The sequence below is a fragment of the Gracilinanus agilis genome, chromosome 4 (assembly GCF_016433145.1).
Source record: "Gracilinanus agilis isolate LMUSP501 chromosome 4, AgileGrace, whole genome shotgun sequence".
Lineage (NCBI taxonomy): Eukaryota > Metazoa > Chordata > Mammalia > Didelphimorphia > Didelphidae > Gracilinanus > Gracilinanus agilis.
In genome coordinates, this window is record NC_058133.1 from 75,537,360 (window position 1) to 75,562,597 (window position 25,238).

The window sequence follows — 25,238 nt, forward strand, 5'->3', positions numbered from 1 at the left end:
CCCCTTAACTTCGCTCCTCAAAAACTTCCTACTCTCCACTCTTCTCTCTATCTTACCAACCTTCCACTTCCAAAAAGTTTTCATTCTGAGTTTCTGATATGAGTTCCTCTGAGAAGATTTAGCTTCCTTCACTCAATACACCAAAAGCTCTGAGATGTCATTAGATCCCACTTCCAGTAGTTCACAACCCATCACACCTTGGAAAACAGCTTTAGAAGCTATTGGGCCATTGGGCCATGGACATTTGTGATCTGGCTGCTCACCTTCTGGTAGGAAGCCTTTCGACACTAAGAAAAGAGTCCCTCCTGGTCCTAGTCCTAAGATAGATCTGGTCCTCAGATAGCAAACACAGTCATGCCTGAACTTTCTTTAAAGAGAAGCTTCTGGTACAACCCAGATTCAAATCCTGCCTGGAAGCCTATTTTTTTTTAATTTTATTGATTAGTTTTGTTTCTACATTACTAATATTCCCAGATTATTTTGTCTTGTAATGAAATAAAAAATTAAGTAAAACTAATATCACAGTGCCTTCATCTGAAAGTGTATGGAGCATTTCTCATCCATAGACGCCCACTTCTGCCTCTCTAAGTAGATCTATATTGGGGGACCAACTAGAGTTTGTACTCCATTGACATCATCTCCTCAAATCCTGGGACGTCTCTAGGTGCAATGAGACATTCAAGTGTCACTTTAAAGGAGGAGCTAATTTAAGTTCTGCTCAGAGGACTTGGCAAGAGGATGGTTGAACTTTGTTCTAGATTCAATTTGTCAACTATTTATTAAATCCTGTGATATAACAGCAGTAACATTTAAATTGAGGTTTAAGATTTGGTGAGCACTTTTACTCTACATTTACTTCCTTGATCCTTACAACAAACAACCTTAATAGGTAGGATATTGGATGGATTATCTATATTAAAAAAATCAGGAGTCTGAGCTCAGAGGAGTCAAGTGACTTGCCCAGGGTCATAAAACAAGGATGTGGCAGAGGCAGGATTTGAACCTAGAACTCTCCCAATGTTTATTCCGCTATACCTTGTTGTCCAGATGTGCCAGACCTGGGGAAATACAATGATATTGTAAATAAGAAATAAGAAATAGTCTCTGTAACTAAGAGGCAAAGTGAATAGAAAACTGGACCTGGAGATGGGAAGATCTGAGTTCACATCTGTCTTCATATTCTTACTGGAGTGTGATCCTGGGCAAGTAATTGTGCCTCAGTTTAATCATCTATAAAATGGAGATAATGATAGCACCTATCCCCTCCCAAGGTTGTGAGGATCAGATAAGATAACATATATAAAGTACTTTGAAAGCTTTAAAGTGCTACTTAAATGCATTATTAGTTTATTATTAAATAATAAATACATAATTATTTTAAATTATTATTTATTGTTATTTAAGTAATAAATAAATTATTATTTAATTATTATTTAAGTTTAAAATCTGGTAGGTCACATACAGTCATAACTGGATAACTTGGCTTTTGACCCAGGGTGCCCAAAGAAGAAACAGCTTGTCCTCAAAACACCTCGAGGCATTCAAGCTCAGTTTCAGTTGAACATCCAGTAATCAAACATTAATGGGTTCAAGTTCCAGCTTAAAGAAACAAAAAAGATTCCTTTTCCTATGACCTGAATGAGTTTCTTAATTTTTCTTTGGCTTTAACGAGAAATAATATTGTATGACAGAAGGAATATAATATAATCAATGTAACAAAGAGTTAAGGTATTTCTAAGGTACTTGGTCCAAACAAGTACTTCATTGTTGAGTAGGAGAACAAATTGCTGGAATCCCTACTCTGGGCCACTTGAAGCACCATGCTGGGGGACTAGCCCAGAGTGGGTATTACAGCAAGTAGACTTAATTTGCTCTCCTACTGTGGGTAGCTACTCCCAAAACAACAGTTCACAAGCCCCAATCCATTGTGCTTCCCTTTACCTATCAGACGATAGACCCAATTGATGCTTAACCAAGGCATTTCCTAACATAGCATAGTAAGAACAAAATAGTCATAAAACATCTCCACCCCCATAATCCTAGGGTATTTGAGCCTACAGTTATACACAGCACCTCTAGGGAAAGTGGACACAAGCTTAAAGGACAGCTTTACCAGTATAGGGAACTCAAGAAGGTCAAGGTAACTGTAGGCTGGGACGTCCTTTTTTCCCGTATGTAACCTTCTCAAAGTTTTCCCTCTGATGAAACAGGAGGTTCCTAAGTAGAGTCTGCTTCTCTCTTGAGTCCATAGCTGACTCTCTTTTCTGCTGCTAGGGGATCATGTTCTTTGAAACCGCTTTCTCTTTGAATTCACATCTTTCTGTGATGAGTGTCTGTGACCATGGCTAGTTGTAGTATCTTCCTACTGATCCAATAGCTTCAATTCTGAGCCATGTGACCGATCTGGGGGTACCAAATATGGGGAGAGAACACCCCTTCCCCCTTATTGCCTTCTGGAATAGACGTAGAGGGTCACCTCCATGATTCTTCCAATTCTTGGATTATCTGCAGAGCGAGGGACTCAGCCTTTTAATGGACCTCAGAATCATGACTGGGTTTCTGGTCAGTCCATCATGTTGTTCCATCTAACAATTATATCCCCCAAAAGAGATCACAGCAATTGAACATAGCAAAACCTTATCAACTCTGACCACATCAACCCAACTGGAATGAGTGAATCCCACTCTCTCTTCCCTTATGTTATGACCCTCTGGACACCAGCTCAGTAACATTTTGTCTAGACTTCACTGGCTACAATCCACTCCAAAATTCAGCTTCTACCAAGGCCATGGGATATGAGGTAAGCTTTGGGAAGTTTGTCCTGGCTTTTTTTCTTTTTTTCTTTTTCTTTTTTTTTTTTTTAAACCCTTGCCTTCCATCTTAGAATCAATACCATGTGTTGGTTCTTAGGCAGAAGAATAGTAAGGATTAGGCAATTGGGGTTAAGTGACTTGCCCAGGGTCACACAGCTAAGAAGTGTCCAGGGTCACATTTGAACCCTGAACCTCTCATCTCTGGGCCACCTAGCTGCCTCTGATCACACTGTTTTAGACTGTAAAGTTCTTAGAAAGCAGGGACCCTTCTAGTTTAATATGATCTGTAGAATCCCTTTCACATGACTAGGGATGGATGGGCTCCTAATAAATGCTATCCAATTTTAAAGATGATAATGGGGTTTTCAAAGCAACAGCTTTAGGAAAATGTTATCTTTTTTTTTTTTTAATAAAGAACTCCACGCACCAAAACAAACAACGCCCTCACCCCAGAGCCCACAAATAACGTTCTTCTCCCTTGTTCCAGTTGTCCAAGGAGTCTGTGCTGCCCCGAGAGGCTGACACCCAACTCCATTACCATGCCATGCCTTCTCCAATCCCTTTGCTAAGACAGGCGGTGCCACTGGTTGCCACATGTGCCTGGCAGTCAGGCTGTAAATTTCTCTGGAACTGGACTCGGCAATAATAATAGCTCCCGCTTGTATGGCGCTTGACAAATTACTTTCCTCCCAACAACCCTGGGAGGGAGGGCAAGTCCCATTATGGCCCCCGCTTTATAGATGAGGGAAAAGTCTCGGAGAGGTTAGGGGATGTGGCCGTGGTCAGACGGCTAGTCGTGTCAGAGTGGAGAACTCCAGCCCAGGGCTCCGGAGTGAGTTCTGCACGCTTTCCATTTCCCCCTGATGGAAGCCTCCCTGCTAAGCAGCCCAGGGAGAAGATTTCTCCTAGGAGGCCCGAGAAAGGGATAGAGACAAAAGACAGAGCGGGAGGAGAGAGGAGCCTATGACAGATTACTGGAAAGGCCTGGGTGGACAGATGGAAAAGAGCAAAGGATACTGTTCTTTTATTGGAAAACTCCTTGTGGCTCCCTGAAGCAAGACAGCGGCTCCCTGGGGGCTCTGCTGGGGGATTGGTCTCCTTGGTTCTCTTTGCTGGGATGAGTAATATGGACCAGGGCAGAGGGTCTATATCAATCTAGCCCTGGAGAAAAATGAATGAAAATTGAATTCCCCAAGGAGAGTGGGGGGAGCTGTTATCCAGACAGAGATAAATCAAAGGATGCCTCAGAGGCAGGGGAAGAGCAGGCTTCCAATAGCAGCAGAATAATTAAGGAAACAGTTTCAAAATGCAAATGCTGGAATGGGGTGGGGGGTGAGGTTGACGGGTGGGGATGGAAGGATGATTAGAGCTGGGAAACGGAGGGGATGGAAGAAGCAGTGAAGGGGAGAGGCATCCCCTAGTTCAGGGATCCTGGGTGATTTAGCTCTCCCTCTTCCACTCCGGGAAGCCAATAGCACCCAGAATTTATGGATCGGAATGCCCCAAACCTCCCTAGATTGGGTTTCTGGAGATCTGCCCTCAGAATTCGATCTCTAGGCCTCTGGGCACTCTGGTTGGATTCCCAGGTGTGTGATTATTTATTGAAGTCTCCAGCGAGCGTTCGGCAGGGTGCCTGCCATATAAAAGATGTGATGGCTGCCCTCCATGAACTTTCTGGAATAGAAGACCAGTTCATGATGGAAGTCAGACATCAGAAAGATTTAAGCAAGAAATGTACACATATACAAGCCTCAATTAAGGTAACATGCGGCCAGAGAAGAGGAGGAAGGCAGCTCCTTGTTCCTTCCACACACCACGACAAAGCATTAGCTTACAGAGGCGTTGGGGTCCCTTCATTTCTTTCAGGTGGCATTTGCTAACCTTGGCCGAAGAACTCTGTGGCAGTTACCCTTTACTGCTGCACACCCCTCTGATGTGTAGCTTTATGTGCAATTCATCTTATCTCACGATAATATCTAAGCAGCCTGGAGAGAGGAATTTCCCAGCACTCGACATATGGGCATTAACAAAATTAATATTTTTCAATTTTACTTTTGAAATCTCCCCCCAAAAATGTTTTTTAAGGGAATGGAACCTGAGTTGGTGGGACCTGGGTTCAGATCTAACCTCAGAGACGTCCTAGCTATGTGACCTGAACAGCCTTTCCTCCCCCACTTTCTTTTTAAGTCTTCATAATAAGGAATGACGGTTCTTTGGTTAGGATAGCGAGGCGAAGGTAGGAGGGAAATGAAACCTGTATAAAAACGTAATTCTCAATTAAGATAAGATAAAAAATAAAATAAAGACATTTTATTTGGGGAGTCCTTTGTGTGATACCTATTGCCTTTGCATCTCCTCTGAGAGAAAGTCCCATGCCAGGTGCCACACCCTCCACATCTCAATTCAATTCAATATGGATTAATAAGCGCTTGCTGTGTGTGTGCTGTGCCAGGCAGTGAAAACGCAAAGACAAGAAAGAAAAAGCCCCTGTCTTCGAAGAACTGACATTTTGTTCAGTGGGAACCACTTGGGCACAGATAAGTAAATTCAAAACACGTACAAAGTAAATAGAGATGTACCTGGGGCCCAGGGCCCCCACCTTCTGTGTTTACATGCACCTCCTTCAAACTTGGGGATGACCCTGAGATAATACTTTTGTCTTGACTCCTGCCCTATTGAGAGGTTATTCTGGGAAATTCCTAGATACCACTTACATCGAGGATTGGGCAAATCTGGATAGCCGGTTCCTAACTCTAGTACAAGCACTATGGTAACAATTGCACTTGTTGCCTACAGAATAGCCTTTATTTGGTCCCAGGAAAGAGCCCACAGAAAACAGAAAGGACTCATTAGCGCCCATAAACAGATGCAGAAAATAAGGTATCATGTTAGCCCATAAATAATCATTGCCATTTTCTTCCCTTTTTAAGTGGGTCCTACTTTTCCAAAGGGTTCTGAAGTCCCTATGTAACACGACCCCGTGCTTTATACTTCCCACAGAAGAGAATTTAACTTTGGGGGCCTCCATTCCATTTTTGTCCCTCTCCCACTCTACAGATACTCTGTGAGGCTTTGGATTCCCCAAGAAGGGAACCATGTTTGGGGCTGATAGACCCACACCCTCCTTCTCTTCCAAGGTGTACTGCCAATAGCTCACCATTAATGGCTGAATAGAAAGTCCTTGTTTCCCATGATGGCTTTTGACACCCTACGCCTACTCTGCCCAGCACTGGAAGTCCCATGTACAACCAGATTCTCTTTTGAAGAGTTAGAATATTAAGGAAATTTTCTTTTTCTGGATGGAAGGTCAGATCCCTGAACTCTTGAATGTGGCATTACTCATGAGGCATTCCCAAGACAAGAGCGACCCAAGAAATCTTCCTTCTTTGACTAGATGGCAAGATGTTGGGATTCTGCCATTAGCAATTTCTTGGGCAGGAGTGAGGGGGACTGGGTTGGGGCTCAGTCTTCTCTATCTCTTTCCTGATCATTCCAATGCCAAGGGAAGTGAACTTGTAAGGGGACCCCTAGAAAAACATCAGAAGCTCACTGGTTGTTCCATGGTCCTTCATAACAGTCATGGTCTCGTAGGAAAAGCACTGATTCCATAGCTAGAGGGAGGGCACTCAAATCTCTCATGGAATGATTACTAACCGTGTGACCATCCACAAATGCTACTTCTTACTTTTCTCATTTGTAAAGTTTAAGAGTTGGACCAGATGATCCCTAAGATCCCTCCCAGCTCTAAGCATTATATTATTATACCAGTCAGTCAGTCAGTCAGTCTCCAGTCCCCCAACCCTGACTCTCAGACCTGCCACTCTCTGCCAGGTTAAACTATCTCTGTAGGCTTCCCCAGGTCTTGAATTCTCTCACTCCTCACCTTTGCTTGCTGTATATGCTATATTATGTTATTTTATTTTTTTGTAAACCCTTACCTTCCATCTTGGAGTCAATACTGTGTATTGGCTCCAAGGCAGAAGAGTGGTAAGGGTAAGCAATGGGGGTCAAGTGACTTGTCCAGGGTCACACAGATGTATATGTTATTTTAGTATGATACGAGGTGTCAATCTGCAAACGCAGCTAGGTAGCTCGATGGATAGAGAGAGCACTGGGTCTAGTGTTCAGAAGACTTGAGTTTGAATCCAAACTTAGACTTATTGGATGTGTGACCTTGAACAAGTCTTTTAACCTTTGCCTCAGTTTCCTCCTGGTAAAATGGGGATAATACTAGCACCTGTTTCCAAGGATTGTGGTAAAGATAAAACGAGATAATGTTTGTTTTACAAAGATTGCTGTTGTTGTTGTTGTTTGGTTGGTTCAGACTCTTTATGATCCCATTTGGGGTTTTCTCTGCAAAGATACTGAAGTGGTTTGCCATTTCCCTCTTGGGCTCATTTTACAGATGAGAAAACTAAGGCAAACAGAGTGAAGCAATTTTCCCAGGGTCATATGGCTGGTAAGTGCCTGAGACGAGACTATTATTATTAAAAGTGAAAAAAGTCATGCCTCCTGATTTTCCTGGGGATCATTGACTATTGCTGTAGTTCTTGGCACCATTGGCTTGGGACCTTAGAGGTCAGATGATCCAAAAGAAGGTCATAGAAGCTGTAGAAATTCCATTTGAACCTGTATTCTCTAGCTGCAGATCCAGTGTTCTCGCCACTTAAAGATAATTATTTAAAATTAGCTTTGGGATTTCCTAGAAATAGGGAATTCCTGGTGAAGAGTTTCCCTCTACCCAGCCACGTTGACTTGGAGGCTTATTGCCTGTCTCCAGAGAAGTTCAATCCCTTACTTTGTCCAGGGCTAACCAGCCAGGAGGAGACGGAGGCAGGATTGGCATGTAGTTTTTCTGAGGTGGAGGCTAGCCTACGAGCATCTAAACTAGTTCTTGACATTTTTTGGTGGGTGTCATGGCTCCCTTTAGCAGACTGGGAAAGTTTATAGACCCCTTCTCAGGATCCTGTTTTTAAATGAGTAAAACAAAGAATCTTCAAATAGACAAATTATATTGAAGTTTTCAAAATATTACAAAGGGAAAAAAATCCCTGCTGTAAACTACTCTAGGTCTTATGAAGCTTAAGATCAAAAGAGAAGGGAATAAACTTTTATTCTTCACTTACTATGCCAGGCACTGTGCTAAGTACTTTTTACAAATATTTCCTCATTCAGTCCTCACAGCAACCCTGAGAGGGAGATGCTATTACAATCCCCCTTTTACGCTTTAAAAAGCTAAGGCAAGAATAGGAAATGACCTGTCTAGGGTCACACAGTAAGGGTCTGATCTCAGATATGAACTAAGATCATCCTGAATTCTAGGAGATAGATGACAAAGTGAATATAGAGCCTTGGGCTTAGAATCAGGTAGGTGAATCTTCCTAAATTCAAATCTAGCCTCAGATAGTAGCTGTGTGACTCGGGGCAAGTCACCTAACCCCATCTGCCTCAGTTTCCTCTCCCAAATGAAATGGAGAAGGAAACGATGAACCACTTCAGTCTCTTTGCCAAGAAAACCCCAAATGGGGTCATGAAGAGTCAGATGCGACTCAACAACAACTTCCTGACTCCAGGTCCGGAGCTCTATTTATTGTAGCACCAGTGGCCTCTGGGAGATCATATTAGCAATTGTCTCAAGCTATTTCTTCCACTTAGCCTCTTTCCTTTTTCCCCTGCCACTGCTAACGTTTTCTAAAGTCCCTTTTCCAGAAAAGATGATAGGAATAGCTTTGCAGCCCGTTTGTCAGCTCAAGAGATTGACAGCTATCTCCTTTCACCCTGCCCCCTTTCTCTTAGCAGGTGAACTAGGCTGTTAATTTTGATCTCCCAATTTATCCACCCCAGATGTCCCACCCATCCTGGGCTAGAGGACAATGTAAACAGACTGTTAACATCCAGCCTTCATAGAGAGTCTTAGACATTAACGTCCCTACAAGCTCTCATTTATACGGCACCCATAGACTATTGCTTTTGAGCTTTACAACAATCTAGTGAAGTAGGTAGTACAGGTATTATTATTATTATTATTATTATTCCCATTTTACAGAGGTTTGATGACTTGCTCAAGGCAATTGGTGTCAGCCTTTGGTTCAAATTCAATGTTCTTTCCTTTCCAATGTACTCTAAGGCAATGATACCTTGCAATGCTTGTGGGGGGAGAGGAAGGAGGAGGAGGAGGAGGAGGAGGAGGAAGAGGAGGAGGAGTGATTGCAAATACCAACACCCAATTATATAACATTTTTGAGTTTCTACTCATTTTAAAGCTGAGGTAACAGAGGCTTAAAGAGATGACCAAGAACTGGATTCAGAATTCAAGCCATTCTTCAATGACCATTGAGTGGTCTTCTCATAATAGCGAACATTTATTTAGCACTTAGGATTTATTTATTTTTAAACCCTTAACTTATGTGTATTGGCTCCTAGGTGGAAGAGTGGTAAGGGTGGGCAATGGGGGTCAAGTGACTTGCCCAGGGTCACACAGCTGGTAGCACTTAGGATTTAGAAATGACTTAGCAAATATTTTTTCATTTGATCTTCACAACAACCTTAGGAGGTAGGTACACTATGATTCCGTTTTTGCAGATGAGGAAACTGAGACAAACAGAAGTTGGATGACTTATCACTCTTTGAGGCAAGATTCAAATGAAGGTTTTCCTGATCCAGATCCAACCCTCTATCCCCTTGAGCCAACTCAATGATGGACAAGATGGGCATAGCAGGTGAAGAGTTAAAAAGAAACAGCTTCATGTAGCTAGGGCACTGGTCTCCGAGTCTGGAAGAAGACCTGGGTTGGAATTTTGTCATTAGATACTTATTAGCTGTGTGACCTTGGGCAAGTCACTTGCTCTGAACCTCAGATTCTTCATATGATAAATAAGGGTGTTGCACTTAGCAGTCTCTGTGGTCACTTTCAGCTCTAACGCTATGGAAATCCCAACCAGGGCAAAGACTGTCCAAAGTATTGTAATACAAACTGAAAACATAACAATCTCTTTCTTAAAGCTAATCACAATTGCCAACCATCAGGTGCATGCGGCCATGACCCAGGCAAAGGTGCCAAGAAGAGATCCTGGTTTCCTTAGTGGTGTAGGTTTTAATTTTCCTTTCAAGCTGGTCCAGTAAATATTGGATGCCTCTCTCAGACTAGTGTGAAAATGCAGATAGAACTGGTCTGCAGGAGGCGCTGTTGAGGTGCTGGCACTCTCCTTGGGAGATGTAGGTAACAGGGCCCAGATGAGGCACTCTTCAGTGTTGGGATAGGGCAAGGGGTAAGGGGCGAGATTTGGGATCTTGTGTGTGTGTTTGTTTACTCCGGTGAAATGCCAGGTGAGAGGGACGCCGAAGGCGACCTCGGGCAAAATGAGAGGGTGTGGTCCGTAGTGTTGAGTTCCTTCTAAGCCCGGGGGATGGGGGTGGGGGGAGGGGCGCAGGGATTTCGCTTAGACCTTGGATTCCAAAGACCTTTAACCCCCTCCATCTCTAGGCATTTTGCTGCCACCAAGCCTGGGACGAGGCGAGGGCAGAAGTTCTTGACCCCGATCGGATGCGGGGACCCGGTTTTTCTTTCTTAAGAAATTTCAGTGCAATTGGTTTCCTCTGTAACCTTTGATTTTCTACATTGAACAAATGATTCTGAGAAGGGGGTCCATAGACTGCCCAAAGGGTTCAGAATCTCTGTTTTGGACCGAAAACGAAGTGGGAAGTCTCCCCTCCTTTTTAGAGCTGGCCACGGGCAGCCGCGTGCGGGTGGGGAGCTGCCAAGAGGACCACATCCGCGTGGGCTTTCAGGGACGCCCCAGCTCCGACCCTTGGGCCAAATGGGGTTGAAGTTCACGTCCTGAGGGGATCTGGACAAACCCGGACCCTAGCCCCCAGAACCCTAAGGGGAAACCGCTGCCGCCCTCCAGCCGGGGTGATCTGATCCCGACCAGCTAGGGAGCGACCACTGACCAGAAAGAAAGAGGGCTTTGGGGACTGCTGTGTTCGAATCAGCCCTAGCCGAGTTCTAGCGCATTTTACATCGATTGCAGGGCACTGGATGAAGTATCTTCGATTGTCTCGTAATGATATTAGAGTAGAATTCATTATGTCGCAACGCATTCTATCTTATTTACTTTCCGAACCAGCCTTCCGAGGAATTGGTTTTTAATATTTTAGGATATATAAGGTAAATAAAAATGGGAAATCCATGTGCTTATCAATAGGCTCGTTTTGCCTAGACAATTTTTTGGCCGTAGATATTGATACGTAGATTTGTGTCGTGCCCCGAGGCAGAAACGCACAGGAAAGAACACTCATTTTTAAAGCCCGATTCGATTGCCAGTTTACAAAGTAGGCAGCTGCAATTCTCGTAATGCAAAAAGGAAAGGGAAAAGCTAGGCGCAACCCTGTCCCGAGAAAGGAAGGGGATATGGGAGCTAGGTTAAGAGAGGGGAAAGGGAAAAGCGGGCGGGGGCGGGGCAGCCCAAAGCCGGTCGGGTGGCCGGCCGCGAGGAAGGCGCACTAGCCCGGGCCGCTGATGAGAGGCAGACAGCGGCAGGCCCAACCAAGACGATTTGCCTCCTTATAAATCGTTTGAGGGGGTAAATAGGAGGAAAGAGCAGAAACAGCACCTACCCGGTCCCACCCTGTCCCCAAAGGCACAGTCTCTAGCTGCCATTCTCCAAGACCCGGCCGCCTCCAGCCAGCCCACCCGCCCGCCCGCGGCGTGACTCCAACGTTCCGAGCCTAGCACCCTCCGCTGGGTCTCCGGACCAGCCGCAGCCAGACTTCAGATAGGGAGGAAGAAACGACGAGAAGCAGTGGAGAGCTAGGTCTGGGGACGGGGATCCCCTGGGGAACGAGAGGAGGACGGGGAAGAGGAGAAGGATGGCCAGTGTGAAACCCCTTACAAGAGGGCTCCCCCGGGGAGAAGTGGATGAAGGAAAGACCACTGTCGGGAATACTGGGCCAAACTGTTCCCTTTATAGAAAGGGCTTCCCAGTCTCTTTCCAGAGAAATGGAGGGGACAGTGGATTCATTAGTAAAGATTGGTCTACTTGAGCACATAAAAGTGGGGGCTCCCTTGCAACTCTTCCTACCTGGCTCCCCCCACCCGCCATCACCCAAAGACTTCATCGCAATCCAATAAAACAAAATAAAAGCTATTTTACATTTCTGAAACACCTGATGCCGCAGCAGCGTGGCTGCAATATTTATAGAGCAAGGCTTGGGCCGGGGACCCAGGCCGGACCCGGAGGGGCGGGGTTCCCAGGGAGCATTCCAGAGAAGCCCTCCGAGGCCCCACCCCTCCGGGACCCAGAGGCCCCGCCCTAACCCGAGTCCCAGCCTCGGCCTGGTTTACCTGGGTCCCTTCGGACGTTCCTGCTCGGCCTCAGGTTGCCCACATGATGTAAGGGGATTGGCTGAAGGGCGGGGCCTCCCTGCGGAAATCTACGTCACGCCGGCTCCTGCAGTGTGAATGAATCAAAACTGCCTCTAGGGACCAGCAGCTGAGCTGGGAAAGGGGAGGAGGGGGGCGGGAGATGGAGGGAGTGGAGAAGAAGGAGGAGGGGAGGGAGAGAGGAAGGGGGAAGAAGGAGGAGGGAGGGAAGAAGAAGGAGGGGGAGGGAAAAAAAGAGCCAGAGCTGCAGCAACAGCGTCGCCTTAACCCGGGATACACACTAACCCGGGAGAGAAGGATCAAAGGGGTTTGAAACAGACTCAAGGGTGGAAGGGGGGGCAGGGGGGGAGTGCCAGCCTACAAGTCCTTCTGGAGGGGTGAAGAGACGGCTTTCGATTGTGACTTTGCTTATTTCGTTTGGGGTTTATCTTTTTTTTTTTTTTTTTTTTTTTTTTTTTAAATTTTGAAATTTCTGAATCTAGTCAGAGAGAAAGAGTGAGTGAGAAAGGGGAGGGAGATTTCCATAGACAGCTATTTCCCACCTCTGCCCAAGATGATGCAGAGCTCGGCCGTCACCACGGAAGGGTCTGTCAAGGGGCTCCCGGACATCCTCGGTGTACCGATGCAACGTAAGACACCTCCTCCCCCCTTTTCTCCCCTCATTGATTTAATAATAAAGAAAGCTGGCAGCCTTGGAAGCTGCATGGTGCAGGGAGGGTAATAAGCAGCCACGGCTATGAGCGGAGCTTGGGATGGAGGGATTCGGGTGGGAGCTAAGGGTTGGGGAAGGTTGGGGCAGAATGGAGAGAGGGAGGAGTCTGGGACTGACATTATGGAGGGGAAGTGGCAGATGGGGGAAACCGGGGTGAGGAGTCCTTCCCTCGGGCTTTGGGAGCTAGATACCAAACAAGAAAGCTCTGTCCTTGGTCTGAGCTGGGGACGGGCAGTGGAATCCCAGCCAGTTCGCAGCTTTTCAGAGGCCAATGGAGAGGGTTCCATTTGGGGAGACTTGGGGAGGGAGAGTTAGACAAGGCCAAGGGAAGGGGGAGAAGAGTGCCTTCGCCTTATATCTGCCCCCCAACGAGGCGAGACGCGGAGCTCCCAATAACCAGTTTGTGCAACTTCACCCCTACTGGCAAGAAGTTGGAAGACTTCCTTCCTCCCCTCCTCCCAGCGCAACTCCCAAGGGGTTTCCGCGGCCCTCTGGGAGGCTGGGGGCTGACCCCGGGAAGGGTCCCAGGCAAAGGGCGATCTCTCTTGGGCTGTTTTGCTGCTAAGCCTGCAGTTTGAACCGCTGGAGACTCCTCAGCGTTAGGGAATCTGTCAGTCACATTCCTGCCCACTAAGGAATGCGGGGGAGGGAGAATCTGAAGCATCAAGTTGCGAGCTAAGGCTTCAGCCTGTGAGCACAAAGTACGCTAGACCGCCGGATCTCGTAGAATCTAGATCTGGAAGGGATCTTAGCGGCCATCTAGCCCAAAGTACTCATTTTACAGAGAAAGAAACTGAGGCCTAGCGAGGCGAAGTGTTATGCCCAAGGTCACACAAGTATTAGGTGGCCGAGCCAAAATTCGAATCTAGGTCTCCTGACTCGGCTCAGCTCTTTTCTGGACCAAGCTTTGAGAGAGAGGTCGCTCAGGGATATAGAGATTTGTCTGTTTTGAGGATTATCCTGATGCAGCCCATGTTTCGCATGCTCTTCCTTATCTTTGAGGCTCTGCATTTCTCTGTGCCTGTCCTCAAAAGTGGACACCTGATGGGGTTCACAGGGGCTGACACTCCGACATCGAAAGTGCAGGGACCGATAACTGGGGGGTCGGCAGCTGCTTGCCCTGGCGAAGCCCACTTCACGTTTTGTTGATGCAGTCTAAACGTTCTCTAGGTGAGGTTCACATACAGGTCGCTTTCCCGTCTGTGCAGAGAGACAAATGGCTTCTCTCACTATAGAACTGTGCTTACGCCCGCGAGATATATATCAATGTCGTCTGCTCTCTCGCAGTTTATTTTAGCTAAGGACCAACCCGCCGAGCGACCTGTTTACTTTCCCTGCCACTCAGGACTTGCACCTGCCACGTGTAACCTCTCTGGGGCTATTGGCACTCTGGTTTGGGTTTCTGCACTGGCGAGGGAGTTAGCTTGTGGGCACACTCTGCTCGTGGAGAAATCTGCTTTCTCCCCCTGCCGGGAGTTTTGGAAGGTTAAGAGGAGAAGATCGTGCCTGGGGAAACCTTAAAAGAAAAGAAAAGAAAAATGACTCTTCCTGCATCCCACCAGAGCTTAGTGGTCTTCTTTCTGGAAGGGAGCTGTCTGCAGACGCCTCTTCGCTCTCGTCTTCAGGAGTTGGCTTTTGGCTGGAAGTGTGAATGCAGAAATTGTCCCCCTTTCTCTCCACTCGCGCCGCCTCACTCCTATACGTCGGTTCCTTCCCCCACACACTCCAAGCATTTCCCAGCCCTTTCGCTCTCCCGCCAGCAGCCTGGAGTCCTGACTCCTAATTTCTCTGCGTGTGTTTGTGTTGGAGAGGGGATTGCGTTCGTGCTTTCTGACTGTGTTTTAGGGAGAGGGTTGTGCGCTGGCGTGTGTGGTGGGGATAGTTGTGTTGCGTACGCGAGTTGTGTGTGCATGGATGCGTCTGGATTTCGTGTATTTGTAAACACTCGGTAGGCTTCCTCTCTCAGTCCTCTGTCCCGTCATCCTAGTGGCGGAGGGAATCCGGTCCCTTGAAGCTCCCAGAACGCACAGTTAGACACTAACTGCGACTCCTAGGCTATTTCAGAGGTGGGTGGGTGGAGGCGGAAAGAAGAGAGGGAGAAAGAGACTAAAGTCTTCTCACCTCCGAGAAGCAATACATTGGCCGGGAGCTGCTGGTCCAAACAAGTCTGGTTTATCTACTATCATGCCTGCCTGCCTGTCTGTGCCGCTTAGACTGTTTGTTTTTACTACCAGGGAGAGAGTCCGGGTCATCTCCTCTCCCTCAGTTTCAGCTCCCCGTAAATAAGCCATCGGGGTTTCCTCTGGTCTTTCATCCCAGCTCTATAGTAGTCCTCAGGCAGAAGGTGTGTGTGTGTGTGTGTGTGTGTGTGTGTGTGTGATGAGGAAGGCCAAATCTTGCCGAAATGGATCATTTAGGACCTCAAATATCAGGTTTTTCCCCGTGTGTATGTGAGGGGAAGGGGAGTGGGGTGCGCGCGCTGAAGAACGCGAAGAAGGGACTTTCATCCACTATCCCCAGCCCACTGGGGTTCAGCCTTGGTATTTTACCTTGAATGGGTTTCCATATTAACCCTTAACCCCCTTTAGCCGTTGGTCTGCGGTGAGTCTGGGTATATGAAGTTTGGGAAACCTGGAGAAACCTCTCGGTGGGACAGCGGGCATCTCAGAGCCTTGGAAGCAGAGAAGTGAGGAAATCAAAGAGTACAAAAAGAAAGAACTAAGATCTTCTCTGGCGCTGGATAAGTTGTGCCCGCTTAGACCGGCTGCTAAAAATGTCCTGAACTCCCCTTCCCTCGCTCGGCACCCCTGCCCACACCCACTTCCTCTCCTCTTAGTGACACCGCTAACTCACTGCTCGGTAGGGGTGCTGGGGTGGGGGTAGGGGAGCGGCGAGTTCCGTTCTAGCGCTTCCGACAATTTTCATTCAAACAACTCTCCTGCATTTGAGGATTTCGAAAGATGAACCAGGATGGGGGTGGGCAAAGACGAGGGACGTTCCCCTCCGGGACCCAAGGGTGGCTGGCGCAAGGGTGATGCTGCTATTGAGGAAACACCAGCGGCTTGAGAGATGGAACCCAAACTGGTCCTCCTAAACCTCGGGGGCTATTTCTTTCTGGAAAAAGTTGGCTGAACCGGGTCGTTTCGGCGGGACACAGAAGTTCATTTGTATCCCCTTTCGGAAAAGTTTTTTGACTTCAAGGAAGAATAATTTCTCTTTCTCCGTCTTTTCTCTCTTCTTTTTTCTTTCACTGCTCTCATATGTTCACGTCTCCCTATTTTCTTCTGCCGGGATCGAAGAGACCCGACCAATTCTTCAGCAGAGAAAGAGCCTTCACAAAAGGCCAAGTTTTGCTCAGCTTGCAAAGCTCGGCATCTTCACAGCCCCCTCGCTGTTTCCCTTGGTGACTTGTCACAACTTGTCCATTTCCCCCAAGATCTTCTGCTCCTTCTCCTCCTTGCCACCCTTTAGGTGCCCCTACTAACCACTGGGTCTGTGCTCCTAAGGCGCAGGGCAGAGCTCAGAGAGGGAGAGCTCCCCTTTAGGACAGTTTGGGGATGCCTAGACTCGGAGAGTTCTTGGTCTTAGGACTAAAGGCTAGACTTCGACTGGTTAGACTTCGGGCTGGAAACGATCCACCGGCAACTGCTTCTCTTTTGGGAAAGGTGGCACCGAGGACTGCTTTTGCTCTGTTCTCGATAACCCCTTTCCTTCCCCACGACCCCTTTTGCACAATTGGACAGGTAATCTCCCTTGGGGGCACCTGGGGAAAAACGACTTTTCTTGTGACTCAGTCTCTGACCTGCCAGAACATACGCTTCCCCCCTTATAGTTGGCTCTGGGGTTACAAAGGGTGTGAAAAGTTCAGTTGCGTCCAAGGGCAGAGGTTGAGAGCTTTTGGTGGGGCAGGGATGAATTCCTCTTTCCCATGGAAATTCGACCTGCTTTGATGCCCATCATCTAATTCCAGGGCTAGGCTCCCCCTAGGTCTCAACTCAAGTATTTTAACCTTTAATATTTTTCTAATTTTTGTTTTTTAAAAACCCTTACCTTTCGTTTTAGGATCACTACTGTGTATTGGTTCCAAGGCAGAAGAGCAGGAAGGGCTAGGCAATGGGGGTTAAGTGACTTGCCCAGGGTCACATAGCTAGAAAGTGTCTGAGGCCACACTTGAACCCAGGACTTCCAGTCTCTGAGCCTGGCTCTCAGTCCACTGAGCCACCCAGCTACCCAATTTCTAACTTTTTAAGTGATCCTTTTGTATGATTTTTTTTTTTTTTTTTACTAATGTAAAGCTCAAGTCACCTTTGGAATGAATGCCTAGGGTTCCTTTCTGTTGAAATCCATGATCCTTTGGTTTAGAGAACCTACTAGTCTCTGAAACAGAGCGCTAGGTGAGAAGACAAGGGACCCTCTACTCTCTCCCTAACTCAGGGCCAGGTTCTTTGGCAGACTCATTTTGCCAGATTGAAGGACTGCTGCTTTTTAGAGAAGGAGGCAGCTCGGATCCTCGGAGTAACAAACAAGGGCTGAGGGAGCTTCTGACCCTCTCCTATCAGTGGTTTGGGATCCTAGATTACTTTTCTTTGTGGCTAACTGTCCCTTCTCCCCCTACACCCTTTTCCTCGATGAATTTTTCAGTGCTTGCAAAGAGGAATGTTGGGCCATTCATTCTGACTCTGAAAGAAGTAGTCTTAGCTCACACACCTGGATCCTGAGGCTTTGACAAAAGTCTGGCCAGTGTGGGGGATCTTTCTTTGGGGGACAGAGATGAGCAGCTGTGGACTGGCAAGCCAGCCATCCTTCTTTTTCCTCCCACTTGGGAAACAGAGCCTTTTCTTACTTCACTGACCTCACTAAAATCCCAAGGTCCCCTGGGCCCCATCAACAGGGACACATATACCACACCGGTGCATTTGATTCCTGCTTACTTCCTCTTCCCACTTGGCCAAAGAGGTCCAGGAAGATTAGAAGACTATGGGAACTGGGGGGAGTGGGGTGCAGAATTTATCTACTTTCCCCTATCCAGTAGCACCTTGGAGAGGGAAAAATTAGATCCCTCTTCCAGGAACAACTGGAACTGGTTTAGGGGCAGAGGGAACTGGAAAGAAATAAAAGGGCACTGATCTAAAAGGGCATGTCTTCTCCAGGGTTTTCATTTCTGCATTCTAATGTTCCTGTGTGTATTGGGAAGGAAAAGGGGAGAGGCTGGAAAACTAAATGGGGACTGAATGGATGCTCCTTCTATCAGATCTCATTTCCCCTTTCTCCTTTGAACCCCCTCCCCACGGCCCAATCTCCTGGGGGAACCAAAGCTGTTCCAAAAATTAACATCATGTGGAAAGCATAAATTTGATTTGATTTTTAATCGGATCTGGGGCACAGGAGGAGTGGGGGTGCTATTCTCTGCCCCAGGTCTTTGCGACTTGGCCCCATCTATGGCTATCCCTCCCCTCCCCCCAAGGGCATTGTTGCTATAAATCTTTGTCTATCTTCCTCCCCTTCCCCGAACTGTTGATGAATGAACATCATTTACTATCTCCCTTGAATCATTTCTTATGTGTTTAGAGGAAAATAGTCTCTGGAGGGCCTTTCTCTTCTTCTCTTGTCCCTTTTCTGGAGACTTGGAAGGTGGAGAACGGGAATAGACATTTGAGTTTCTATCAGATTTCCTAACTGAAAATCAAATCAAACCCTAAATTTGGAGGCATCCTTAACCCCAACTCAAAGGAATCCAGGGGCATTGGCCTTACTGTCCACCAGGCACAGATATATGAGGTTTTTACTACAGTGACCTTTTTTTCTTCTTCCCTCAAACCCCTTCTGCTAGTAAAAAAATGGCCTGAATGGCTGCCTGCATCAGTCTGACCTGGGAAATCTAGCTGGGTTCCCCGGTCTGGGATCAAGGCTTGGATCCCAACTGCCCTGAAGCCCCAGGCTTTTGATATCTGGGGCAGAAGTTCTTCTACAATCTTGAGTAGCCCGTCTAGTTCTGGACCTCAGATTTCCGCGGAGAGAGGGAAGCTCAGCCAAGGAAAAGGGAAGGACACCCAGAGTCCTTGAGGGTCAGGGAGGAAATGACCTCGGGTGCATACTTGGAAGACTTGGGGTTCTGTCTGGCCTTTGAAAATCCTAGTATGCCGATGTACAGTGCAGAGCGCATAAGAAAAAGCGAGGGATGGAAATCCCACCCGAGTGGGCTACTGGATGGAGGTTAATTGCCTTACTGTTGTTTACCTTGGAGGACTCGGGCTTTAAGGGGATTTGTAACAATAGGGACCTAAAAGCCCAGGTGCCGACCGGTTTCTAGCTTGGCCGTAGGCCTAGCCCAGACGCCAGCCCTCGGGGCTTTTGGGGGTCTGCTCAGGAGAGACCTGGCCTCGGTGCAGCTACTGGCAATGGGAGGAATGGTGCCCGATGGCCTCGCAGGCCAAGCCACCTGCGATCTGCCGGTGACCTCAGGGACTATTGCCCCTGTCTGGGCGGAGCCTGGGGAGGGGGAAGGAGGAGGAGCAAGGCAGCCTCTTCAGCGACTGGGTGACTGGACAAAGAGGGGTGAACAGAAAGTGGGGTCACATTTTAGAGCACTTGAGACTTTCCTTCTGCAACACCTCAGGGGGGTATCTGGCCCCATTCTGAGTGGATTTACCTTTTGCGCTTCTTTCGATGAAGAGGGAGAGGAGGTGGTGCGCAGGAAGCGACCCTGTCCCTCTCCCGGCATCCTACGTGTTGGTACCCTCGCTTCCAAACTCCGCCACGGAACTGGGGTGGACGTGGGAGGGCATCAGTCAAAGCTCAGATTTTGACTTTCCCCAAAAGGCGCCACCCTCTCACCTCTTCACCTTCCACCCCCCGGAAAGCGCCGAAAGGAGGCTCTGAGCTTTGGAGAGCCTACTTTTGCGCTGCCAAGTGGAAACTACCGGCAGGGGCACAGGCTGTGGATGGTGGCGAGATCCGCGGAGTGTATCTTTCCCGCGTCGGCGGCATCTCTGTGCCACAGAGCCCATCCCCAACCCCAGTCAGAGAGGACCCCGGCCCCAGATCATCAATTACCCGGGCCCCCAACCCTCCCGCCCCCTCTCCTCCAGCACTCCCCAGGTCTCAGACCAAACCTTACGCAAGGACAAAACGAAACTGGGAAGAGTACGTTAGTGGCTCCCGCATTCCCAGACTTACAGCCTTTTACAAGTGGGTTCTCTCCCTCCGCCCCCACCCACCCCCGGATCCCCGCGTCTCCTTCTCCCCCAGCAGAGCTGACAAGTCTGGCTTGTTTCTCCAGAGCCATCCGTATTCTCGACTATCATCATTGTATTGACTAACCGCTCCATTAAACGGCGGTTATGCGATTATCGTAGTTATTATTCAGACCTTACCGAGAGTGCTAATAATGTGGCAGGTTTAGGACAGAATTAGACAAGGTCCTACCCAGGGTGCCGATGATGTAAATTAGACAGACAGGGCATAACTGTGGGCAAGGGAAAGAAAGGACAGAATGAGGGCCGTTCTGTGTGCGGAAGATGACTGGAGGAACGATATTAAGCCTTCTATGTGAACTTTATTCTGACGCAATGATCTATTGACTCTCTCCAGGACGGGAGAATTTTAAAGAGGCTGGGATGGCTGTCTAAAAGGGTCTAAACGGTGAGACTAGCCAGGAAGGAGAGGAATTATTTAGCAGAGCTCAGCAGGAAACACCTAGAAGCAATAAGAAGGGTATAAAGGGAAAGCACATTGGAGGCGATGAGGACTACCCTTCGTAGACTCAAAAATTAAGGGAGATGGAATGGAAGCATCAGGAAACGTAGGACTGGGGCAATACACAAGTCCTAAAGGCGTTTGAATACTTTAAATCTGTCTACACTACTGCAAAACATCTGGTCAAATCAGTAATTAAAAAACAAAAACAAAAACAAAAAAAACCCACCTCAGTTAAAAAAGCTGAGGTTAAAAAAAAAAAAAAATCAGGCCAAGCAGTTGTTTCGTCTTTATGAAGACAAAGCCAGGATGACTGAGTGCATTTTTCTATTTTGAACAAACCTAATTTGAACCCATTGTTAAGGGTCAACCTTACCTGACCCACAGGATGTAAAGTATTACATTATCTTTACTGCCTTCTCTGTTTGTCTTAGATGCTAAGCCATAGCAGTGCCCCAAACTCTATGCTAACCGTTGTCTGGTGATCGTTTAGCAGCAGCTATGTTAGCAGACCCATCCTGGGAAAACCACGGCCAGGAAAGAGTTCTTGTCCCACCTACGTTCTTGAAAGGAATAGATTTGGGAGGAAGGAGGATCCAGAGTTCAATAGCTTTTTAACGATTCTAAGAAAATCTCCCCTGGATCATTGCTTCCGGTGGGGAATGGACAAGCGAGCCATCAAAATGTATCTCTCACCTTGTTGAAATTGTAGCGTGCTTTCTGGAGGGGGCGAGATTGGGGATTGCGCTGGAGCGGAGAGGGAAGGACAGGCTATTATCCATCTTTTTTTCCATCGCTGAGATAGTTGTCAGTTTCCAAGCTTGCGGGTGATTAGGAACTAGTCTAGCTGAGAAGAATAACCTCGTTTCTGGACACTCTCTAGATCCAAGATTCGAAAGTCCTCTGTTCCTGCCCTCCCCCTTCCCCCACCCCCAACCCAAGTTCAAGGTGCTTGGCGGATTCCAGCACCCTAGAGTGCTTTACTGTGATTGAATTGGATTAGGAGACTGCCAGGATAGTTCAGAGAATTCTAGAATTTGCTTGTATTAGAAAGAGTCATTGTTCTCTTTACAATCAAAGGTCCCACACTCTTCCTGCCTTCTTCGTTTGGGGGATAAACACAGTCAAAATCAACTTTCCGGGCCACCAGCTAAAACTTCTGGATTTAGCAAATGGAGAGATGGGCAGATTTCAATTTATGGAGCACGAATGTCTTCAAGAAGGTCTGCTTCAGCGTATTAAAAATTTGTACCTGGTCATCCTCTCGGTCTAGGGAAATCTCTGCTAGGGAGGAAAATTGGTCTGTCCCCGAAAATTTTTTTCATTGTAATGGGATTTCATTATGGGTGACCATTATGTGTGTGATGATGCTCTACGGCCTTCCTCTTTGGATTGTGCTCGTAGAAGCCTTGAGAAGGGATCACAGGTGGGTAGTATTATCTATCTGTGAGCAGTCTCCTTGGAGAGGGGCTTGGAAGTGCCCCCTATTTATTGTTCCTAGCACCTGGGGACTAGTAAAGAGAATGGAAAGTTGTGTGTTGAGCTCAGCACTTTTATGGAGCTCTGATCCAGATCTGGAATGCAAAACGACATTTTATGAAATGATCTTTTAGAAGGGGTAGGGGATGGAGATGGATTGAATGGTCAATAGGGAAATTGATGGCAGGTTACCTATTGAAACTGAAAAATGTTCCTTGAGCTAACTACACTAGAGATTGGATTTATGAAGTGATTCCCCTTTCTCTGGTCATTTTGGTGTATCTTTGTTCAAACCTTTTTCTCCTCAGTCAGTCGGGGTTCATAAAGCCTGATTTACCTTAAGAGAATTGGGTCTGAAGATAACCTAATAGGGCCAAACTTGCAGCCATCTTAACTAAAAGTTTTATCTTTGTGAGGTATGGGTTGATCAACATTTTTGAAACAGAGGGAAGAAAAATAGACTGGAGTACAAATTTGGCACTGGGGAAGAATAGCAAAAATTCAACAATATCCTTTTCCTGAAGAGGTAGGAGATTCTGGGTGCAGAATATTGTATGGATTGTCAATGTATGTCCAATAATGGGTTGGTTTGTTTGAACTACTCTTTTATTTTTAAATCTGTTATAAGGGATGGCTAGAAAGGTGGGAAGAAGAGGAAAACAAATATAATAGGAAAACAAAATATATTTAAAAATAAATATATTAGAAATAGGCTGGAGTAATTAATTCAGCAATATATTCTTAGTAGAGTAAAAATTTGAGAATTGTCCTAAAGCATTTAAAGAAGTAATTTTGGGTTCATTTAATGTGATCTTTAGTTGTTTTGTTCGTTTTTTACTGAGAATATCCAATGTTTTACTGAAGGATACTGATACAATATAAAAAATGAATCTTTGGAGAGATGTTCATGCAATGAATTTTTATAGTCAGGGAAGCCCTTCGAAGTCACAACCCAACTATCATATTAAAGAAATTCCTTTGGGGCATGCCTCTGAATGTGATATTTTCAAATATCAAAATTCTTTGTGTGTGTATGCTTTCCAAAGCAGGGCAAACCACTGTATGGTCGTATAAAAATCAGCTTCAGAAGGAGTGATGATAATAAGGAGGATTTGTGGAAGAGAGAAACCAAGGATTGTGTTAGATGGTGGTTCATGATGGTATGAGAAGGCTTTATTTACTCATTGGTTTTTCCTGTAGGGCAATTTTTTCAAAGAAAAAAAAATAGAAATTTGGCAACACAGTATGCATTTTGGTATTTTAAAATGTGTATGTATTTTTATTTGTGGGGTATTCAAAAAAATGCATACCAATTTGGGAATGGATTCTTTTTTTTTTTTTTAACTATTCTTCCAGGAAATGGTGTCTTGACCTTTCTGAAATCAGACAATCCAGCTTACTATGTATAAGTATGTTGAGAAGCTATGTTACTACTTCTTCAAGACATACCAACTTAACATGGTTGAGGTGGGCAAGGGGAGGCATGTGAGATGGAGAGGAGAGAAAAATCATATTCCAGATGTTGAAGAATAAATAATGAAATGTCTCTGATAAGGAAATGGATATATCAATTCCTCTTAAACATAGTTTTTTACAGGAAGTGAAATGCTCCTTAAAGGAGTATTGAAACTATAGTTTTCTTTCTTTTTTCCTTCCTTCCTTCCTTCCTTCTTTCCTTCCTTCCTTCCTTCCTTCCTCCCTTTTTTTCTTCTTTCTTTCTTTCTTTCTTTCTTTCTTTCTTTCTTTCTTTCTTTCTTTCTTTCTTTCTTTCTTTCTTTCTTTCTTTCTTCCTTTCTTTCTTTCTTTCTTTCTTTCTTTTCCTCTCTCCCTTCCTCCCTCCCTCCTTTCCTTCCTTTCTCTTTTAACTTAGCCACTGCCTAGCCAAGATATGCAGAAAATCTTACTAGAAATCAGGGAAGGAAGTTTACTAGATTTAGGAAACATTATATGTGTCTCATTGGTGATGAGCAACTGCAACTCTGAATTTGAAAACTGAATTTAAAAAAATTTCTTCTCCATTAATGGGAATGATTTAGGACAATGGAGTGGCCAATTCTTGCTGCCTCCCCCCTATTTTAAGTCATCTCATGGCCAACTCTGTGACCTTGCATCTGGGATTATAATTCTTCAGTGTGAATGATACAGAAAATCCTCATTCACAGGGTGATCTGCTACCCAGATATATCCTCCGGGAGGTCATAGATACATTTTAGAATTTATTCACTCTCCTCCCATCCCAGCATGAATCTCTGTATGTATTTACCACCGAGAGAATATTTCCCTAACCTGCTTTGTAAAATCTCAAAATTTATTTTCTCCATTCCTCAGTGAACCAAGACACTGATTTATTTCTGTCTCTGTATGATATAGCCACTGAAATTTAAGAAAAAAATTTTTTTTAATTTAAGATTTTCCTTATGTCCATAAAAAAAAGAGCAAGGGGGATGGGGGAGGATTTCATTCCAACGTGTATGTTTCCAAGGGTACATTTTTAAAGGGCCTGGGAGGTTTCTCCTTTCTTTTAGCAAGAAGGTAAAAAAATGAGTCTAAGCATTGCCTAGGCATATATTACATAGATTCAACATAAGGTTACTTGTACTGAGGAACACTCAATAAGCATCTGTAGAACTGAAGTGACTAGAAGTGAATTAACTGGAGAAACCTCCAGCTTCATGGAGGGAAGTGGCCAATAATGGGATGGATCACAAGCACAGGTAGAGAACACTGCATCTAAGATGTTATTAGAAGAAAAGTGGATAGTAGAGGACTTTTCAGATATGTGGTTAGAGCCCAGAGACTGTTCTTTCATGCAGAGGGAGGAAAGAAAATAGAGGGGCTGCTAGATGGCTTAGTAGATAGAAAGCCAGATCTGGAGATGGGAGGTTCTGGGTTCAAATCTAGCCTCAGACACTTCCTAGCTGTATGATCTAGGGCATGCCACTTAACTCCAATTGCCTAGCTCTTGTTGTTCTTCTGTCTTGGAACAGATATTTCATACCAGAAGGTAATGGTCTAAAATCTTAGAAAGAAGGTAAGGGTCTAAAAAAAGAAAGGAAAGAAGGAAAGGGAGAGAAGAAAGAAAGAAAGAAAGAAAGAAAGAAAGAAAGAAAGAAAGAAAGAAAGAAAGAAAGAAAGAAAGAAAGAAAGAAAGAAAGGA

General features: G+C 46.0%; 1 protein-coding gene across 1 annotated transcript in view; it reads left to right on the plus strand.

Annotated features, from left to right (window-relative positions):
- Window positions 1–12,545: 12,545 nt before the first annotated feature.
- Window positions 12,546–25,238, plus strand: part of LHX4 (LIM homeobox 4) — a 73,543-nt gene continuing 60,850 nt past the window's right edge. The window contains exon 1 of the mRNA XM_044674121.1: window positions 12,546–12,824. Coding sequence (XP_044530056.1) covers window positions 12,749–12,824 — 76 coding nt within the window. The 5' untranslated portion in view covers window positions 12,546–12,748. The remainder of the gene's footprint in view (window positions 12,825–25,238) is intronic.